The 20067-nt window shown below is 42.3% G+C and overlaps 1 protein-coding gene across 24 annotated transcripts in view; it reads right to left on the reverse strand.

The window, feature by feature from the left end:
- Positions 1-147: 147 nt before the first annotated feature.
- The window catches only part of arvcfb (ARVCF delta catenin family member b), a 253349-nt gene continuing 233429 nt past the window's right edge, over positions 148-20067 (reverse strand). For 12 of the 24 annotated variants that reach the window (XM_082968490.1, XM_014170900.3, XM_014170907.3 and 9 more), the window contains 9 exons: positions 14628-14755; positions 12517-12667; positions 11977-12169; positions 9895-10006; positions 9643-9793; positions 8735-8788; positions 8097-8188; positions 5712-5824; positions 148-3951 (listed from right to left, as the gene is read on the reverse strand). In XM_082968490.1, coding sequence (XP_082824616.1) covers positions 5723-5824; positions 8097-8188; positions 8735-8788; positions 9643-9793; positions 9895-10006; positions 11977-12169; positions 12517-12667; positions 14628-14755 — 983 coding nt within the window. In that variant the 3' untranslated portion in view covers positions 148-3951; positions 5712-5722. The remainder of the gene's footprint in view (positions 3952-5711; positions 5825-8096; positions 8189-8734; positions 8789-9642; positions 9794-9894; positions 10007-11976; positions 12170-12516; positions 12668-14627; positions 14756-20067) is intronic. The other 12 variants (XM_082968493.1, XM_082968492.1, XM_082968504.1 and 9 more) reach the window with 6 other exon arrangements.

Below are 20067 nucleotides of genomic sequence, written 5' to 3' on the forward strand. Positions count from 1 at the left end.
CATTTAACCATGCAGACAAGAAAGCTATATAAGAGAATAGTGACAACTTTATGCAATACATTCGTGTTGCGGCTTCAGGTAAAATACATGAAGCTGTATATCCTTGCATTTGTGCGGAATACCAAACAAACATACACAGGCAACATGTTCTTTCCAGGCATGGTTTATTGAAAACACACCAAATTTATACTCTACAAATCTGTATTTTTCCCGTTATTTAAACAAGCATAACACTTGCCTCTGGATATTAGTAAAATTAACATAATACATTATGTCACTGTGGCATCGCTCTGATAGCTACGAAAGCAATAACAACTTACTCTATGAAATCAAACCATTTTTTATATCTCCATCTTTTAAAAGTTTATAATTCAATGTAATACAAGGCAAATATCCACCAACAGTCTAGACTACACTGAGGACAGAGTGGGTGAATGTGTGAGTGTGTGGAATGAGGGGGAAGGGAGAGATGGATAGGGAGCCTGGCAAAGAAGAGAGAAGGAAAGAGGTAAACAGAGAAAGGGATGAGGGCGGAGGACGGAGGGAGGATAAAGCATGATATAAAACACATTTTCTTTATCTACCATGGAAAAGGTTAAGGCACATGATAGTTACAAACACATTTGCTACTGATACAGTTACTTTATTTTGAAGAGTTTGAATCAGTGATATCTACACAGGTAGGTCTTGCCCCTTTGATTCAATTTCTGCCCCATTTTCTTGCATTTCTTTCACAGCATCTTGTTTAGTAAATGTACAATTAGATATACATCCACAAACAAGCTCCTGGAATACTTTCATATGTATATAAATACAACGCCAGGTCCTTTGGTTGTGTACTGCAAAATGCAGTCAGGAATAGACAGTCAGAGATGAATAATCCAATGAAAAGCACAGTTCTGAGGACGTATGTCGACATGGAGAACGTTTACATTATTACATTACTTTTCTCTGAAATCAAAAGGTAATACATGTACTTTTTAATCTTTATTTTATCACATAAGTCTTTGTAAACACAGTGTAAAATATGCAAGCTTTATAAATCACATCACAAAGAAAATCAGACGCAGGCACATGCCATTCGCCTATAGCCGACGCATGAGTTAAGCTGCTCTGTAGTGGAGGTCCCCCTCACGAGTCCCAGAATTGGGAGAGAGAAGGTTCATAGTGCAATGTCCACTTGGAGATGGAGAAAGACGAATCACAACACCACCACTAAATCTTTACCCACGTGCAGTTTAGCTTGTCTTTTGTCCCTTTAAAAGACAACGGCGTAATCTTCTACTACATTTCAACTGCCTCTAGAGAGAACAAAAAATATAATAATCAGACTTTGTACAATGTGATGCAAATTCTGCCTTGAACCACATGCAACTGCTCTCCTCTGTTCTCTCCGGATGTGAATGACTTGAATATCCAATTACACCACAAAAACTGGCACTTAAAGAATATATAAACATCTGTACATTTGCTCATGCTTGTTTCAAATAGTTCTTTAAAGATGCATTGGCAAAATCAAAGCACGTTTTTAGGTTATCAGCGACTATATAATTGCAGTGTGAAATGAAATGGAATTCTAGCACTGCTGTCTATCCCTGCTGCTGCATCCACCCATCCTTCTCTTGAGTGACCCCTGCTGAACTATCCACTTCCCCTTTCTCTTTTTCCCCCTCCCTAATCTCCTACAAAGATTTGGAGACCAGGTCATCAGTCCATCACACCTTTAAAAAGAAAGCTGAAGATAAATGTCTTCTTTTTTCAATCTTGACAGTACAAAATATAAATATGTAATTAACATGACTCTACAGATTTGATACACACCTAAATGATGTAGTTATTTCTGTTTACAAACATGGTGATCCTTTATCCAATGAATGTGCTTCCGAAACGACCTGTTATGAGTACACAATTAAGTTTCTTGGTTTTTTTTGTTGCTTTTCTTTGTTGCTTTTCTTTGACCCTAATATACATTTATAAAACCAACAAAAATACAAAACATTTTTAGGTTCTACCCTTTGACAACAGGAGCGTGTACACCGAATAAAAATATAAACACAACATGTAAAGTGCTGGCCCATATGTCATGAGTTGAAATAAAAGATTCCAGAAACATTCCATAGGCACAAAAATATTATTTCTCGCAAATGTTTTTCAAAAATGTGTTTACATCCCTGTAAGTGAGCAGTTTATCCTTTGTCAAGATAATCTATCCACCTTACAGGTGTAGCATATTGAGAAGCTGATTAAACAGCATGATCATTACACAAGTGCACCTTGTGCTGGGGACAATAAAAGGCCACTCTAAAATGTGCAATTTTGTCACACAACGTCACAGGTGTCTTTAGTTTTTAGGGAGCGTGCACAATTGGCATGCTGACTGCAGGAATGTCCACCAGAGCTGTTTCCAGATAATTTAATGTTAATTTCTCTACCATAAGCCAATGTCGTTTTAGAGAATTTGGCAGTACGTCCAGCCGGCCTCACAACCGCAGACCACGTGTAACCACACCTGCCCAGGACCTCCACATCCAGCTTCTTCAGAAGAGGGGGGGGGTATTTATGTCTGTAATAAAGCACTTTTGTAGGGAAAAACTAATTCTGATTGACTGGGCCTGGCTCTACAGTGGGTGGACCTGGCCCCCCAGGGGTGAGCCTATGCCCTCCCAGGCCCACCCATGGCTGCACCGCTGCGTAGTCATGCGAAATCCATAGATTAGGGCCTAATGAATTTATTTCAATTGACTGATTTCCATATGTGAACTGTAACTCAGCAAAATCTTTGAAATTCTTTAATGTTTTGTTTATATTTTTGTTCAGTGTACTTCACAATCCTCTCCCTTCATAAACGCAATCCATTTATAAACAAAATGTCTTATATCCTATTCAACTTTATTACATATCAATGGCAAACAGCAACCAACCGAGTAAATCATATACCTTCAGCAAACAACCAAGACTGTATCGATTCAGAAAATATATTTTCATTTTGTTTTACTCAACAGCCATAAGTAACCCAACCAAATGTACATGTAATTTCACTTCCCTAACTCCAATCAACACTTGCAGGTGTGTGAAATTCTTGTGGGTTTATGAACTGAATCAGCACCCAGTCAGTCCCCTACGCGTTGCACAGCAATGATCCCAGTGCACTTAAAGAAACACAGTGAAACACTGTATGCCAAATGTGTTTGAGAGCCTTCGCGTTTGAAAAGCGTATGTGTGGAGTCTGCTACAGCTCCTTTAAGCGACACTCAAACATCAAGTCCCCAACTTAAAACCACACCAACATTCATCTGCCATCTACCACACCAGTCCACACTTCTTCAAACTAAAATGAAAAAGACAGACCAGCAAAATAAAAAAAACTATATTACAAACAAATACAATTTACAGTGCCTTGAGGAAAGACAAACTAACAAAAATAAAATGGAAACAATAAGCTAAATTGTTACATGGAAATAAACAATTGGAAGCAAACTTCATTTTGACATGAAAATTAAATAGTTAATTTTCTCTTTCCCCTTTCCCTCCACCTTTGCAAGCAGTAGAATCAACAAACATAATGTTCTCTCCTGCCTCACACCACCAGCAGCCATCCTTAGAGCTTTAGAATACTTGTATCTCTAGGAGGATAACTGCCTCCATTCTTCCATCCTGACAGTCCTCATGTTCGTGTACACTATGTTTGTCCATCCAGTGGGAATGTAGATATGAGTAATAGTAGAAGTAGTCGTTTTTTGATTTTCTGTTCTATACATTTCATTTGTTGATTCAAAAAGCATGAAACATTGGCTGATGGATGATCATTTTTGTTGTTTTGTTTCTCTCTCTCTTTCATTTACAAAGTCTATCTGCTGACGAGTCAACATCAAAATAAGCTCCATGTGTTATGGCAGTGATGACATGGGAGTTCCTCATCTAGTTGAGATGTTGCGCTGTTGTTATTTAAGCCTAGAACACAGAAAAAAAACAGAGAGAGCGAGAGGGGGACACTGGTGATTATGTAGGACCTGAACTCCTATGTGGAGCAGGGGACGCGTCCCAAAAGGCACCCTACTTAGTGCATTACTTTTGATCAGAGCCAAATGGGCCCTGGTCAATAATAGGGCACTTATAAAAGGAATAGGGTGCCATGGGACGCAGGCCAGGTTTTATAAGCAGTTGAATAATCAAGCTTTTACAGTAAGTCAGAGGGCACAGTGATCAAGTGGTATTACAGTAATTCAAAAATCACAATACTAAAATACATAAATCAATATTCCGACATGCTTGAGAGATGTCAAATCCAATGAAAAATGAAGACAAAAGACTGCGAGAGAGATGTTCGGATGACATGTTTGAAAGGCAGCTGCAAAAAGACAGCTTGGTTAACACACAAATGAAGTGTTGACAAGCTGAATGCACCGACCTGTCTGTTTAAACTACCTGCACACAGCTCTGACACCCATGCATACCCCACAAAACACACCACCAGAGGTCTCTTCACAATCCACACACACTCTACACACATGTACATTGTGATATTGTTGTATGGTGGTATTATACATTCTGGATTGTAGATATGTAGTGCTTAATAATGTTATGATGTACTGTTTTATCTTTAGTTTTATGTGTGATGTAAGTGCCTTAATGTGTTTGGACCCCAGGAAGAGAAGCTGCTGCCCTGGAAGCAGCAAACGGGGATCCCTAATAAATACAATAGTGAAGAAGGCCTTTCGTATGATTATCCTGTCTTACATGATTGACTCAATGTCCATTCTAAGCATGTCATTGTTACATTAGATATGTTTTTTGTTCATTAGCATTGACTTGACAAGATCATGTGATGATCAAAATATTTTTCAAAGCGGTATTAAATAAACAATTGTTTTAGATTCTGTGCTGATAATCATTTTGCTTTTCAGACATGAGTCAATCAAAGCTGTATAACTGTCTAACTACATTTCACCTAGGAGGATGAGAGCGATGGGAGAGCAATGAGAGAATATTGAGGCTAACAGCAATGACAGACAGACACAGCCCTTTGCCTCCAAAGAGCTGTTGATGATCAGCCACCTACCACAGCTTCTCACCCACAGCAGAAACACTCAGTGATAAGTGATGGGACAGGAGGACAGATATGAGCGAGTGATGAGAGGATCCTGTATAATGAGCTGTAACGAAGCGAACCCAGAGCAGCTAGCCTAGCACATACAGTCATACAGCCAAGCCAGAGAACCTCAGAGTAGCTAGCCTGGCCAAGCACAGGCAGTCTACACATAGACTGGCTCCTCTGGCTTGGCTATGTTCATCCAGGTATGCATTATTTATCTGGAGGAGCTCTCTGTCCCAGGGAACAGTGTGTGTCATGAACGTAGATAGGGAGAGGGATACACCGTGTTCATCCTAAAGCTATTCATTAGAGTGGAGCGTGTGTGATCCACGTAAAGTCTATAGAGTTATTCCCTTTCATCATTTAGAACAAACCTCATTTCATGTGAATTAGTCAAGGGAAACGGTACATATTTCAACAGATGGATGTGCATCAAACAGGTGCTTCAAAACTGTGAAAATGAGGTTTGGTGTCATAAGCCAATTACTCTGGGTCAACCATAAACAAACATACAAACCAGCAGTGAAGTACGTGAGGGCTAAAACAGAAAGGTGGTGGAGCAAACAAAACGGAGACTAACAATCCAAAAAGTGGAAAAACAAACGTTTGTAAGACCTACCATGCATGCATTTAGACCCAGGAGTCAACAGGCTGAGGTTTAACGTCACAAGCATCCACCAGATTGACTGCAGGCCTGTTACTCCTGACATAGTGTTTCGTATTTGTGTCATTCTGCAGCAACGGGAGAAGGGGTTAACAGCAAATCAAAGAGGTCAATAAATATAGTCTTTACAGAGGAGTGGAATGCCAGGGTTAGTTCCTTAGCATAAAGGAAGCTTTTAGAGTCCGAAAAAGGCGATTAAAATCAAGAAACCAAATTATGCATGCAAACAGAGGGGGACAAAGCAGTTCAAACAGCAGTTGCATTTTGGGTAGCAGCCTTCTGGAGGTGTAGAAAGCAGGGTTGAGCAGTTTTGGTTATTTCTGTGCTTAAGTCAATTCAAAACAAGGGGGGTGGGGGCTGTAGGCATCAGAGGACATATCTGCTACCTCCAGTCCTGTCTGACAGCTAATTTGCTTCTGGAGGTTTTGCAGGACTTAAGAAGCATACTGTATGTTGACAAGCATTTGTGTCTCCAGGCTGCATAGCTGCCAATTACACACTAAGCACTTATTTATGTCATCTTCAGACCAAAAAACAGCTGCGGTCGGATAACAACTCTGAACTTGAAGTTCAGAGTTGGGAAGGTTACTTTCTAAATGTAATCCGTTACAGTTACTAGTTACATGTCCAAAATTGTAATCAGAAATGTAATTTTTGGATTACTTTCCCCTTAAGAGGCATTAGAAGGAAAAAAGGATACATCAAACACATTTGGTGTGTCATCATAGTGGTCTCGCTCAGGTGGAACAAACATAAACTTGAGCCTTTTTTCCAATGCTGAATTGAATGTCATTGAGAAAACAGAAAAGTGTCAATGTCTTCTTTTCAGCAAATATCAGTTCTAAATTTAAAAGTAATCCAATAACTAATCATCTAGCTTTTTAGTATCTAATCTGATTACAATACATTAGCTGGTAACAGTGGCGGATTTAGGTACAGGCAACATGGGCAGCCGCCCGAGGCGGCATCTAGCCGGGGGCGGCACGGGGCGCCCGCACAAAAATAATCAGAATGGTGACATTTGCGCGATCGGTTTTCTATCACTCATTTACATGTCACATCAATGACATGTCACCATGTGGGACTGTGGGTCAATTAACCTTGTCGGAGTGGGCGCCCTGATTCTAGTTTGTGAGCAAGGCCCACTCAGAAGTACGAGCTGGGGGGGGGGGGGGTTGACCTCAGGTCTCCCCACTGGAAGCCCGAGGTAGGGGGAGTGGGGAATCTATCAAATAGCGCACCTCTAACTTTGAACAGTACTAATGCAATTAGTAGAAATCAGTCACACTACGAAATGCTACCAACTAAACCACAATTAATTCATAATACTGTGAAAATATAGTTTCACAGACATGTTGTTGCATTTTTTTTCTGGTTTGTGCGAAATGGTTAAGAATAATATAAAACCAGTCTGCACACCACCAAGGTGAATTGGTTTAGTCTTGACTCTTGGTTGACAGTGTTGGGTGATGGGTAATGTATTGACGCTCGAGTGCCAAATCAACACAAATTTGTTTCCATTTGTCTTTGTTACTTCTTTTTGATATTTATAAGTCTTATTTTTGTATATATATTTTTATATTTATATAGTATTAAATGTTATGATTATTTATTTGTGTTGTTCCAATTCAAATTACAGTTAGTGCAGAATGAAGAGGGGGTTCGCCCAGGGAGCCATACAAGCTAGAACCGCCACTGGCTGGTAATGTAACTAATTACAGTTAAAAGGTTTTTTGTAATCATATTACATGCAACTGATTACATGTAATCAGTTATTCCCCAACCCTGTTTTGAGTCCTATAATTATAATCATCTCAAGAAGCAACTGGGGGGGGACTATAGAGGACGACTGCAAAATGTGTAAACATCTCTTTTCCCATGCTACTAGTCTAAACTCATGGTAACTCTATTCATTAAGTCTAGCTGTGTTAGCATGTTTGACCCATCGAACCACCTCTAGTTCTTCACTACCAGATATTCCTGGGAGTCTCTCTCTCTCTCTAGATGGAGGAGCAGGACTTAACCAGTCCCACATTAATTACTTTCACAATCACAAAGCTTACGCTCAATTATCTGCTGCTTTGCTCTCAGATCTGCTGTCTGCATCCAGTAAATTGGACTGCTAGATGAGTGGCACCCGGCTCGACAGACGACAACATCAACTGCTGCTTAACTCCTTCCTTACAAAGAGCCTGGCATGGTCCTTTGGGCACTAAGAGAGACGGGTTTAGGCTATCTTAACAGGAACGAAGCATCGCGACTTGTGTGCTTTAATAGCCTGATCCACTAGTCAGTGTAGCTGTAGATGGGCCGTAACGGGTGGGTCTAGACCAGAAGTACCTTCAATGGCTCCCGTTCTGTCAGGTCCACTGACCCGTCTCCACTACTCTTGTACTTGCAGTCCTTGTCTCTCTGGTCGATGGTGTAGCCATCTAATATGAGAGAGCGAGAGAGAAGATCACAGAAGGATATCACTTAAATGCATGGATGGAAACTACAGTAGCTTAGCTGCATGCAGCCTTCCAGGACTGGAGTGGCGCACATCTGACGTAGAGGAAGAACTCATTAGTTAGAGAGGAAACAAGAAAATTGTTTGCATTTTCATTGAAAAGAGGAGCACTGAGGAGAACATTTAAAAATCAGAAAATTGCCCACACTTCCTGTTGCCATCTGTTCTACTGAATTAACGCCCATCCTTATACCAACATCTTGTTAAGAGAGGGGTCTTGCATACAGCATCATAAGTAAAACAGTACTGCACTGCATTGTCTACTGTTACAGCATCCTAACAATTAATAACTTTGTTCATTCCAAATATTGCAAAAAATGTACCCTACAAACTGTTTTAGAATTTCCATTTTGGAATTGGTGTTGTTGGGGGTTCTAGAACTGTCAGTAGTCCCTAGAGATCAGAACATTCCATCTGGGACTACTAGTGCTCCTCGTCTGCGATTGAGGTCATGCAAACTCGGTCTTACCTGGACCAAGCTCGTCCATAGGTATCATATCACCACTTCCATTTTTCTTGGTGCCTGAAAAGCATTTATATGCCGTTTTTATCATGAGCGCCACACACACAATTGGTTTGATTCACGAGCCAGTGTTGCTTTCAGGCCAATGGTCCTCAATCACTGTCTGCTGATACACTTAACCAGTAACGCAGGCAGGCTGAGAATGGGTGTGAATGACAACCGCACTTCATGTGTTTGCATGGTTGCAAAAAAAGTCACAAGGCCAGAAACAAGAAGACAAAAGTGCTGTCATGCCCTCGACTCCTCTGTCAATGAGATGTTTAGTGTATTAGGTTGCTACAGTACCTCCCTTTATGTCAGGGTTGGGTAATCATTTTATATTTCGAGGGCCACATTGGGATTTCAGATTCAGGCCAGAAAAATGTTATTTGAAAACCTATAGGTCCATTATAATTCCTTCATAGTTTTGATCTACTTTTAGACGTTCAAGAGTGGTCTAGAGTGTTTATTTAACCCCCCCCGCCCCCAAAAATTATATTATTCCTGTGGGCCGGCTTGACCCCCTGCTCTATTTAAATTCATATCCTACTCTACATGCTTGGATTTGCATTGGGAACACACTATTGGATTAGATAAATCTACCCAAGATGCATCATTCTCCAGACCACACCATCCCAATTGTACTGACTATAGCACATGAAGATCAAACAACGCAGCAGAACAATGAGGGCGAAAGGTTTCAAGCACAGCACTCCTAAAGTGCGTATTATGGCTATGAGTGAGGACACACAAAACAAAGTCCAGATAGAGCCATCCTCCTCAGCACTCATTCTAATCAAGACTTCTGATGCAGACAGACACCAGCGGTTTCCTCCATAGATACAGAGCAGTTATATTATCTATGGTTTCCTCACTCAGTTCACCACAGTAGGCCAGGCCCGGAGGATCCCCAGTCTCGCCTGCCGTCACAGACTGACCTTGGTTCTTCTCCATCAGGGGCAGGGTAGTGTCGTCGTAGCCTGGCTTGCCGTTCTTGGCTGCTTTAGGGGCGCCGCTCGCTGTAGGCTGAGAGGGAGAGAGTAGGGACATATGAGTGTACTTATTGTGGATGCGTGTGAATGTGTGTGTGCATGTGCGCACGCACGTTCTTCTACACAGCTGTGTACCTGGAAGAGGCTCTTGTTCCATCCTTCCTTGGTCAGGGCGTTTCTCAGGTCCTTGTAGCTCCACACCGTCTGCAGCACGTGGGATGCAGCCTTGTTCTCACGTGGTGATTGGCTGAGCAAGACAAGGGGGAAAGCAGGGTCGCGTTCATTAGTGCAGACCGTAGCAAAACATTTTGCAGTGGAAAACGTTTTTGCAACAAAAACGTGTTTATTGGACAAGTTCCGGTAGTCTAGTGAATACAACCCAGAACGTTGGACACAACCACTGCCAGCAGCTAGTGGAGGCTGGAGGCGAATGCAATCAATCTCACATTCAAAGCCATCATCCATCTATTCCCACTGACGGCCCCAGGAGCTTGCTTTAAATTCACACCCCAATGGCCGCACACATTTCCTTTCATTCAATTAATTAAGTACTCCTTAGCCCTTAGTGTTAATTACATGGGGGGGGGGGGGGGGTTCTCCATCACTTCAAAGTCAATCTCATGGGTTTAGGGAAAACACATTTATTTGGTATTGTTGGAGACTATTTGACTTGAGCCCGTTTTAGTCCATTAATAATTGGATAATTGGCCTAGCAGCAGTAATTGTCATGTTATTGGTTAGATGGAATAATCTAATGTGCATTGTATTTGGGCAGAGGGAAAGTACAAAGGGGGCGTGTCTCTGAGAGGCCAGAATGACTCCACGAGGGATGAAGAGGAGCCATGAGTCTGGTGTACCAGCTGATAGACCCTCGTGACTGGTCCAGAACACCGGCTTACATCTTTACTCTTTTATATCACTACATACTTAGTATGAATATATCGCTTTTATATATTCTTAAAGATTGAATGTAGTGTTAGGTTTAAGCTTTTTGCGTGTGAAAAGTGTAATTATTTAGTGGACTGCAGTAAGACTACTAGGAATGTGTACTCCCAATAACTCAAGGCCTCTCCTGACTGTTAAGAAGTCCTGTGAAAAGGCATGGAGGGGCACAACGTTTCCCCCAACATGACAGACAGACTTACTTCCTGCCCAGCAACAGAGACTGATTGTTCATCCTAGATATAGGAGGGCCTAATTGGAAGGTATAAATATATGTGCTTGTGTGACCTGTATGGTGTGCTATGCAGCTGTGGTAAATAAATATAGTTTGAGCTTCCTTTGGTGCCCGACTGGATTTGTACCAGAACTTTGAACCCGACGGTGTTCAATAAAGTACAGGTGTAAAATCCCCATTAGAAACTAACCTTAATTAAATCATCAATAGGTTGTGGAATGAGACATTATCATCTCCCGCTGACTTGATCAAGTAGATCAGATCAGTCAATGGAAAATAAGGACAGTGATATGAAATAAAGTGGAAACTGGGGAATCATTCAACCATCTCTTGAATTCCTATTCATAGTACTTAGTATTCCGGTGAAGTGCACTATAGTAGGTTTCCTAGAAACCAGACACTACACGATACGGGCTTTATCTATTCAATCTAAGTAATGTTCTACAGATCAAAATGATATGACAAGGAATCCAGCTTATAGCACTTTATATTATTAAAAAGGCCATTAACACCCATCCTAGAGAGGATGTGAAAAGGCACGAGGTCATTACATTGTATGTGGCCAGCAGCAGACAATCCTGGTCCTTGAGTGATTGCAGAATACACTGTATATCATGGATATGATTAATGTGACGATATTATTCATTGCATTTAAAGTCAAAATAATTTAAAAGTATGGACACTTCTCTCATGGGGCGGGAGGCCCGTGGCACATGTAGTCATTAATGTACATACTGTACTTGCAAATGGTTATAGTACAGCTAATGTGAAAACCATGCAATTGTTTGACTGCTTTGTGCTCTGTTGTACTATGTTGTAAATCAAACCTCAATCAAAGTTTATTGGTTGTGTACACCTGCAAATCTGTGTACGCAACCAATCAACTTTGATTTGATTAGCAGGTGCAGCGAAATGCTTATGTTACTAGCTCCAACAGTGCAGTAGAATGTCTAGCAAATACAAACACACAAATAATACAAAAACAAAAACAAGAAGTCAAGAAATGTATTGTATTGGTCTGTACTGTGCCATCATCCTACCTTGTCTTGTTGATGGCCACCAGTTTCTCGACGGCCTGGGCCTGGATGAGGGAGCGTGCGTTCTCGGAGCTGTCCGTCACGATCTCGTGGATGGTGTTGAGGATGGCCACCACTGTGTCTTCCTCCAGGTTCTTGGCTGGCCGCTGCTGACCACTGGGCAGGTTACTCACCAGATCCCTCATGGCATAGCTCCCTACAGGGCAGGGGTCAAATGACAGGGTGCAGAGGGCACCGTCAGATGGCAGTAGAACGGTAACAGGTGTGTCAACATGTATCTTGTATGGTTACATAGTGTATTGAGGCATAATAGCATTGTACAAAATGTTCGATATCGAGCAATTCAAATTTGGACTAATCTACAATCATTCTTCTCTACAATAAGTAGATTACACATTCCTATTCAGCGAAAGACATACACAGGTTCAACAATCATATTATTTTCCTCATTAACAGCTATCTAGTCTCAATGTTGTTCTGTTTGCCCTACAGAGAGGCCTTGTGTTTGACCATGTGATCAGGTCATGTGGTCAGTGATCGTACCGATCAGATCTTTGTTGCGGCGGTCGATGGAGAGGTTACGCAGGGCGATGGCCACGGCTCGGACCACCTTGTCAGCATCAGAACGCAGCAGCTCCACCAGGATGGGAAGACCCTTCTCCTTCCTCACAGTGGCTCGTATGTAGTTGGACCACTGGGGACAGAGGGGGAACATGCAGAGTGTGTATAGGCTTGTCTCCCATATTAATCTTCTCTTTGTGTCAGACAGGGTTCAAGTGACTTTTCTATAAAAACAATGTTTGCTCTGTATTTGTCTGTATGTATATATATATGTTATATATATATATATATATATATATCGCCCTGCGTAAAAAAAATTTTTGCTCTGTATTTGTCTGTGTGTGTATATATATGAGACATTATATATATATATATATATATATATATGTGTGTGTATATATATGAGATGTGTGTGTATATATATATGAGACATTTTATATATATATATATATATATATATATATATATATATATATATATATATATATATATATATAACATTTTACTGCTCTAGGGATGTAATTATTGTTTAGATAAACTTATTTACTATAATTTTTTTTACTCTTTATGCGATGCGCAATGCAGAGAACCCTGGAAGAAGAATTATCATTTAATTACTACAGTGAATTATTGTAATGTTTATTTATGTGTCAATTAATCCCATAAGGGATGAGTTGCCAATTGACGATTTGACAGCAAAAAAAATGTCATTCATTCATTCATGCTGGCTATGGATAACCAGTCTATGTAGAGAATATAATACCAGCCAATACAGACAGACACACACACACTCCCGCTTACACGCACGCCCCTCCCACACACACAGATTCTATTATTGTACAGTAGCACAGCCAACAGTGGATCTCTGGATTTGACCGATTTTGGTTGTTGTCTCTGATTAAACACACATTTTCCTCTCTCTTTTCCTGTAACACAACACATTAAGTTTGACATGAAAGAGCTCCTTTGCTGAACACCATTACCCCCCTGAGACGTAATTAAACTGGCGCAACACCAGACCACTGGGTGGCAGTAGTAAACCTAAAAAACAGACCGCACCTAGTCAAACAGCTAGGGAGCAGCAGGGAGAAAGGGATGAAAAACGGATTTAAAACAAAAGAAAAGCTTTGAGATATCCTAATAGTGAGCGGGGACAAGTAATGTCCATCTCCTCGATGCCAGAGGTTTGACGTGTTGGCAGCAGCCCTAGAGAGGACAGGCGATCAGCAGCCCTAGAGAGGACAGGCGATCAGCAGCCCTAGAGAGGACAGGCGATCAGCAGCCCTAGAGAGGACAGGCGATCAGCAGCCCTAGAGAGGACAGGCGATCAGCAGCCCTAGAGAGGACAGGCGATCAGCAGCCCTAGAGAGGACAGGCGATCAGCAGCCCTAGAGAGGACAGGCGATCAGCAGCCCTAGAGAGGACAGGCGATCAGCCTCCTCAGCTCAAACTGAATGGAAAACCATGGAGAGAGGGATGGAATCTGTCTCTATATATACCACAACAACAACAAATCACCACTGCAGAACAGTGATAGAAAACAGAGCAAAAAGGAAACAGTTTATACAGGGTGTACATGTACTGTAGCCTACACATGTTATACATGTTAAACACACAGTACAGGTTATGTGCAAGCTTTGTTTTTAAATGAACAAAGAGATAGAAGTTGGACGTTTTCAAATCCATCTAACATCTTGTCTGTTGTGTTGTGTTTTTCCAACTGGAGCCTAGTGATGCATGCCGTGGCAACGGATATGTTTACAGCGTGACACATAGGTGTTAAAAACTGAATCAGGATGGCGCTAGCATGCCAGAGTTTGCTAGGCCTAACAAAGCCACTGTATTGACTATGAACATTCCATTCCTGAAGGGAAGAGCATGAATAGCCTCCATACTTTACACCAGTGATGGTAAAATAATGCCCCTGAGCTGGACGAGAGATCACACTCATATTACTCACCACAGTAACCAAATGGAGGGTGTTTGGTAATGACACTGCAGAGCTCCATTTGGGATAACTGGTCCTTCCTATTGAGGTTCAGAGACCTTATTCCCCGTAATTACAATGTGTGTGTTGTATGTGTGAGACTCACGGTCCACTGTCCGGCACTGAGGTTCTGCAGGGCCCCTGCTGCAGCTTCCAGAGTGTTGTAGTTCTGGCTCTCAGTGAGCAGAGACAGGTACAACCTCACTACCTCTGGCTGGTACAGCAGCTCAAAACCTGCAGGCAGAGAGAGAGAGAGAGAGAGAGAGAGAGAGACAGAGAGGGAGAGAGAGAGACAGAGAGAGAGAGACAGAGAGAGAGAGACAGAGAGAGAGAGAGAGACAGAGAGAGAGACAGAGATAGAGAGAGAGACAGAGACAGAGAGAGCGAGAGAGAGAGAGAGAGACAGAGAGAGAGACACAGAGAGAGAGACAGAGAGAGACAGAGAGAGCGAGACAGAGACAGAGAGACATGGAAGTTAGACACAGAGAGACACACAGTGAGAGACACACTGGGTACAGTAGACACACAGGGAGGCAGAGAAGCAACAGAGACCGATTATTAAACAACTGAAAGGAACAGAGACATGTAATGTAGCTTAGCAACAGAGGCAGGCAATCAGTGTCTGTGAAAACTGCTCAGATAATACTGAGATCTCTAATACCAGTCTCTTCTCACACGAGTCTGGCAGGCAAGACTATTAGGTGTCTGTCAAATTATGGGAATTATTATTACTATTCTCTCTCTCTCTCACTCACTCTAGTAAATCGCATTAACAGGGACGTGATAAGACATGACAAACAAGGCTGCCAAGTCTACCCAAGCTATTGTTACCACCGAGTAGAAAACTGACACACATTTGCTAACAATTTAAAAATGGCATTGTCATTATTCCATAACTACAATGGAACAACAAGTGTAATTACCTAGTGATACTACTCATCCTCCTACTACACAGTATTACTAATACTACTGGTAGTTAGTCTGGTGTAAGTGTGACCAACTCTTAATAGGTACAGTAGCTCAGTCACAGATGACAGTCATCAGCCACTCACAGAATCAGTGCTTTTCTATAATAATAGAGCATTCAGCTTAATTGCCACTTTGTAGCTCTCAAAGTACAAATCTTTGCTGTGATCAATGACCTCAGTCACAAAACTCTGCCCTGATTTTATTGAGTGGAGGGCGTGAGTAGGGCTGTGGCGGTCACCAAATTTCATCAGCCTGTGATTATCAAGCAAATAACTGTCGGTCACAAGGTAATTGACCGTCAATTAACATAAACACATTTAGTGTCTCCTGCCTTCCCACACATAACCTACAAGCCATTTTAAAAAGTCGAATAAATACATGTAATATAGCCTACACCTTAAAAACATTATTTATTTTAGACATGCTTGGTCCTGATCTGGCTATGCCAAACGGCTGTGGGCTACACTAGTTCATTTAGTAGACAAGATTTTCTTAGAATTCCAAGGGATTATTTTATAGTATGAAGAATACAATTGAACAAAGCTGATTAAAATATAAATATTTTCTCCAAATGATGAGGGAGTGCGCACATGCGGCTATTCTGTGTTAAGTGGTTAAAAAGAGTTCATTTAGAATTATTAATGTAACTTTAGTTGTTCTACAAACGTTGGGCTATATGTTTTGATTTTTAATACATTGTACGGATGAGATTAATTATGATTTGATAAGTCACTTGAAAGGCATGAGCGCTGTTATGTTTTTGCGTAGGCTGTACACACTCCAATAGTCTCTCAATCACAATTTGACAATCACTTGATAATGCCTTGAGTTTCACGGCGGCATCCCCTTTGTGGGTGTAACGCACCCTAAACAAATCCATGCCTTTAGCGGCCCGGAGTGCTGCGTTGTGCCTTTTTCCGTGAGTGTGCTGCGCAATCCGAAGCGTCTCTCACTCACATGGCTCTCCGTCACGTAATCAGGTCCTTCTCACAGGCTACAAGTGAAGACCGACATCAGGGACGAAACTGCACACGTCCTTATCCAATTCCGAGGTGCATATTGAAGATATTGGAAGAACTGTCTACATTTACTTTTTGTCAGCCAACAAGATGAGTAGGCCTAAACAGCAAAAGCACTAGCCTATGTCAATCTACCATTCCCTATAGTACAAAAGTTGACCTATTCTATTGGTCAGCTTGTCTTTGTGTTTTTTTTATTTCACCTTTATTTAACCAGGTAGGCTAGTTGAGAACAAGTTCTCATTTGCAACTGCGACCTGGCCAAGATAAAGCAAAGCAGTTCGACACAGAGTTACACATGGAATAAACAAACATACAATCAATAATACAGTAGAAAAATCTATATAGAGCATGTGCAAATGAGTTAGGATAAGAGAGGTAAGGCAATAAATAGGCCATGGTGGCAAAGTCATTACAATATAGCAATTAAACATTGGAATGGTAGATGTGCAGAAGATGAATGTGCAAGTAAAGATACTGGGGTGCAAAGGAGCAAGATAAATAAATAAATAAATACAGTATGGGGATGAGGTAGATTGGAAGGGCTATCTACAGATGAGCTATATACAGGTGCAGTGATCTGTGAGCTGCTCTGACAGCTGGTGCTTAAAGCTAGTGAGGGAGCTAAGTCTCTCCAGCTTCAGAGATTTTTGCAGTTTGTTGCAGTCATTGGCAGCAGAGAACTGGAAGGAGAGGCGGCCAAAGGAAGAATTGGCTTTGGGGGTGACCAGTGAGATATACCTGCTGGAGCGCGTGCTATGGGTGGGTGCTGCTATGGTGACCAGTGAGCTGAGATAAGGCGGGGCTTTACCTAGCAGAGACTTGTAGATGACCTGGAGCCAGTGGGTTTGGCGACGAGTATGAAGCGAGGGCCAGCCAACGAGATCATACAGGTCGCAGTGGTGGGTAGTATATGGGGCTTTGGTGACAAAACGGATGGCACTGTGATAGACTGCATCCAATTTGTTGAGTAGAGTGTTGCAGGCTATTTTGTAAATGACATCACCGAAGTCGAGGATGGTCAGTTTTACGAGGGTATGTTTGGCAGTATGAGTGAAGGACGCCTTGTTGCGAAATAGGAAGCCAATTCTAGATTTCATTTTGGATTGGAGATGTTTAATGTGAGTCTGGAAGGAGAGTTTACAGTCTAACCAGACACCTAGGTATGTGTAGTTGTCCACATAATCTAAGTCAGAACCATCCAGAGTAGTGATGCTGTACGGGCGGGCAGGTGCAGGCAACGATCGGTTGAAGAGCATGCATTTAGGTTTACTTGCATTTAAGAGCAGTTGAAGGCCACGGAAGGAGAGTTATGGCATTGAAGCTCAACTAGAGGTAAGTTAACACAGTGTCCAATGAAGGGCCAGAGGTATGCAGAATGGTGTCGTCTGCGTAGAGGTGGATCAAAGAATCACCAGCAGCGAGAGCGACATCATTGATGTATACAGAGAAGAGAGTTGGCCCGAGAATTGAACCCTGTGGCACCCCCATAGAGACTGCCAGAGATCCAGACAACAGGCCCTCCGATTTGACATACTGAACTCTATCAGAGAAGTAGTTGGTGAACCAAGCGAGGCAATCATTTGAGAAACCAAGGCTGTTGAGTCTGCCAATAAGAATGTTGTGATTGACAGAGTCGAAAGCCTTAGCCAGGTCGATGAATACGGCTGCACAGTAATGTCTCTTATCGATGGCGGTTATGATATCGTTTAGGACCTTGACCGTGGCTGAAGTGCACCCATGACAAGCTCTTAAACCAGATTGCATAGCGGAGAAGGTACGGTGAGATTCGAAATGGTCGGTAATCTGTTTGTTAACTTGGCTTTCAAAGACCTTAGAAAGGCAGGGTAGAATAGATCAAATCAAAGTTTATTTGTCACGTGCGCCAAATACAACAACACCTTACAGTGAAATGCTTACTTACAGGCTCTAACCAATAGTGCGGAAAAAAAGGTATGTTTGTGTGTGTGTGTAAAGAAATAAAACAACAGTAAGAAGACATTTGAAAGTAAGAGTAGCAAGGCTATATACAGACACCGGTTAGTCAGGCTTATTGAGGTAGTATGTACATGTAGGTATGGTTAAAGTGACTATGCATATAGGATGAACAGAGAGTAGCAGTAGCGTAAAAAGAGGGGTTGGCGGGTGGTGGGACACAATGCAGATAGCCCGGTTAGCCAATGTGCGGGAGCACTGGTTGGTCAGGCCAATTGAGGTAGTATGTACATGAACATATAGTTAAAGTGACTATGCATATAAGATAAACAGAGAGTAGCAGCAGCGTAAAAGAGGGCTTGGGGGGGGGCACACAATGCAAATAGTCCGGGTAACCATTTGGTTACCTGTTCAGGAGTCTTACGGCTTGGAGGTAAAAACTGTTGAGAAGCCTTTTTGTCCTAGACTTGGCACTCCGGTACCACTTGCCATGCGGTAGTAGAGAGAACAGTCTATGACTGGGGTGGCTGGGGTCTTTGACCATTTTTAGGGCCTTCCTCTGGCACTGCCTGGTGTAGAGGTCCTGGATGGCAGGCAGCTTTGCCCCAGTAATGTACTGGGCCGTACGCACTACCCTCTGAAGTGCCTTGCGGTCGGAGGCCGAGCAATTCCCGTACCAGGCAGTGATGCAACTGGTCAGGATGCTCTCGATGTTGCAGCTGTAGAACCTTTTGAGGATCTCAGGACCCATGCCAAATCTTCTTAGTTTCCTGAGGGGGAATAGGCTTTGTCGTGCCCTCTTCACGACTGTCTTGGTGTGTTTGGACCATTCTAGTGTGTTGGGCAGCTGGGAGGAGGCGCTCTTATTCTCCATGGACTTTACAGTGTCCCAGAACTTTTTTGAGTTTGTACTACAGGATGCACATTTCTGTTTGAAAAAGCTAGCCTTAGCTTTCCTAACTGCCTGTGTATATTTGTTCCTAACTTCCCTGAAAAGTTGCATATCACGGGGGCTATTCGATGCTAATGCAGAACGCCACAGGATGTTTTTGTGCTGGTCAAGGGCAGACAGGTCTGGAGTGAACCAAGGGCTATATCTATTCCTAGTTGTACATTTTTTGAATGGAGCATGCTTATTTAAGATGGTGAGGAAGGCCCTTTTAAAGAATAACCAGGCATCCTCTACTGACGGGATGAGGTCAATGTCATTCCAGGATACCCCGGCCAGGTCAATTAGAAAGGCCTGTTCGCAGAAGTGTTTTAGGGAGCGTTTGACAGTGATGAAGGGTGGTCGTTTGACCCATTACGGATGCAGGCAATGAGGCAGTGATTGCTGAGATCTTGGTTGAAAACAGCAGAGGTGTATTTGGAGGGCGAGTTAGTTAGGATGATATCTATGAGGGTGCCCGTGTTTACGGATTTGGGGTTGTACCTGGTAGGTTCATTGATCATTTGTGTGAGATTGAGGGCATCAAGCTTAGATTGTAGGATGGCCGGGGTGTTAAGCATGTTCCAGTTTAGGTCACCTAGCAGCACGAGCTCAGAAGATAGATGGGGGGCAATCAATTCACATATGGTGTCCAGGGCACAGCTGGTGGCAGAGGGTGGTCTATAGCAAGCGGC

This window comes from Salmo salar, chromosome 24 (genome assembly GCF_965601325.2).
Source record: "Salmo salar chromosome 24, fSalSal1, whole genome shotgun sequence".
Classification (NCBI taxonomy): domain Eukaryota; kingdom Metazoa; phylum Chordata; class Actinopteri; order Salmoniformes; family Salmonidae; genus Salmo; species Salmo salar.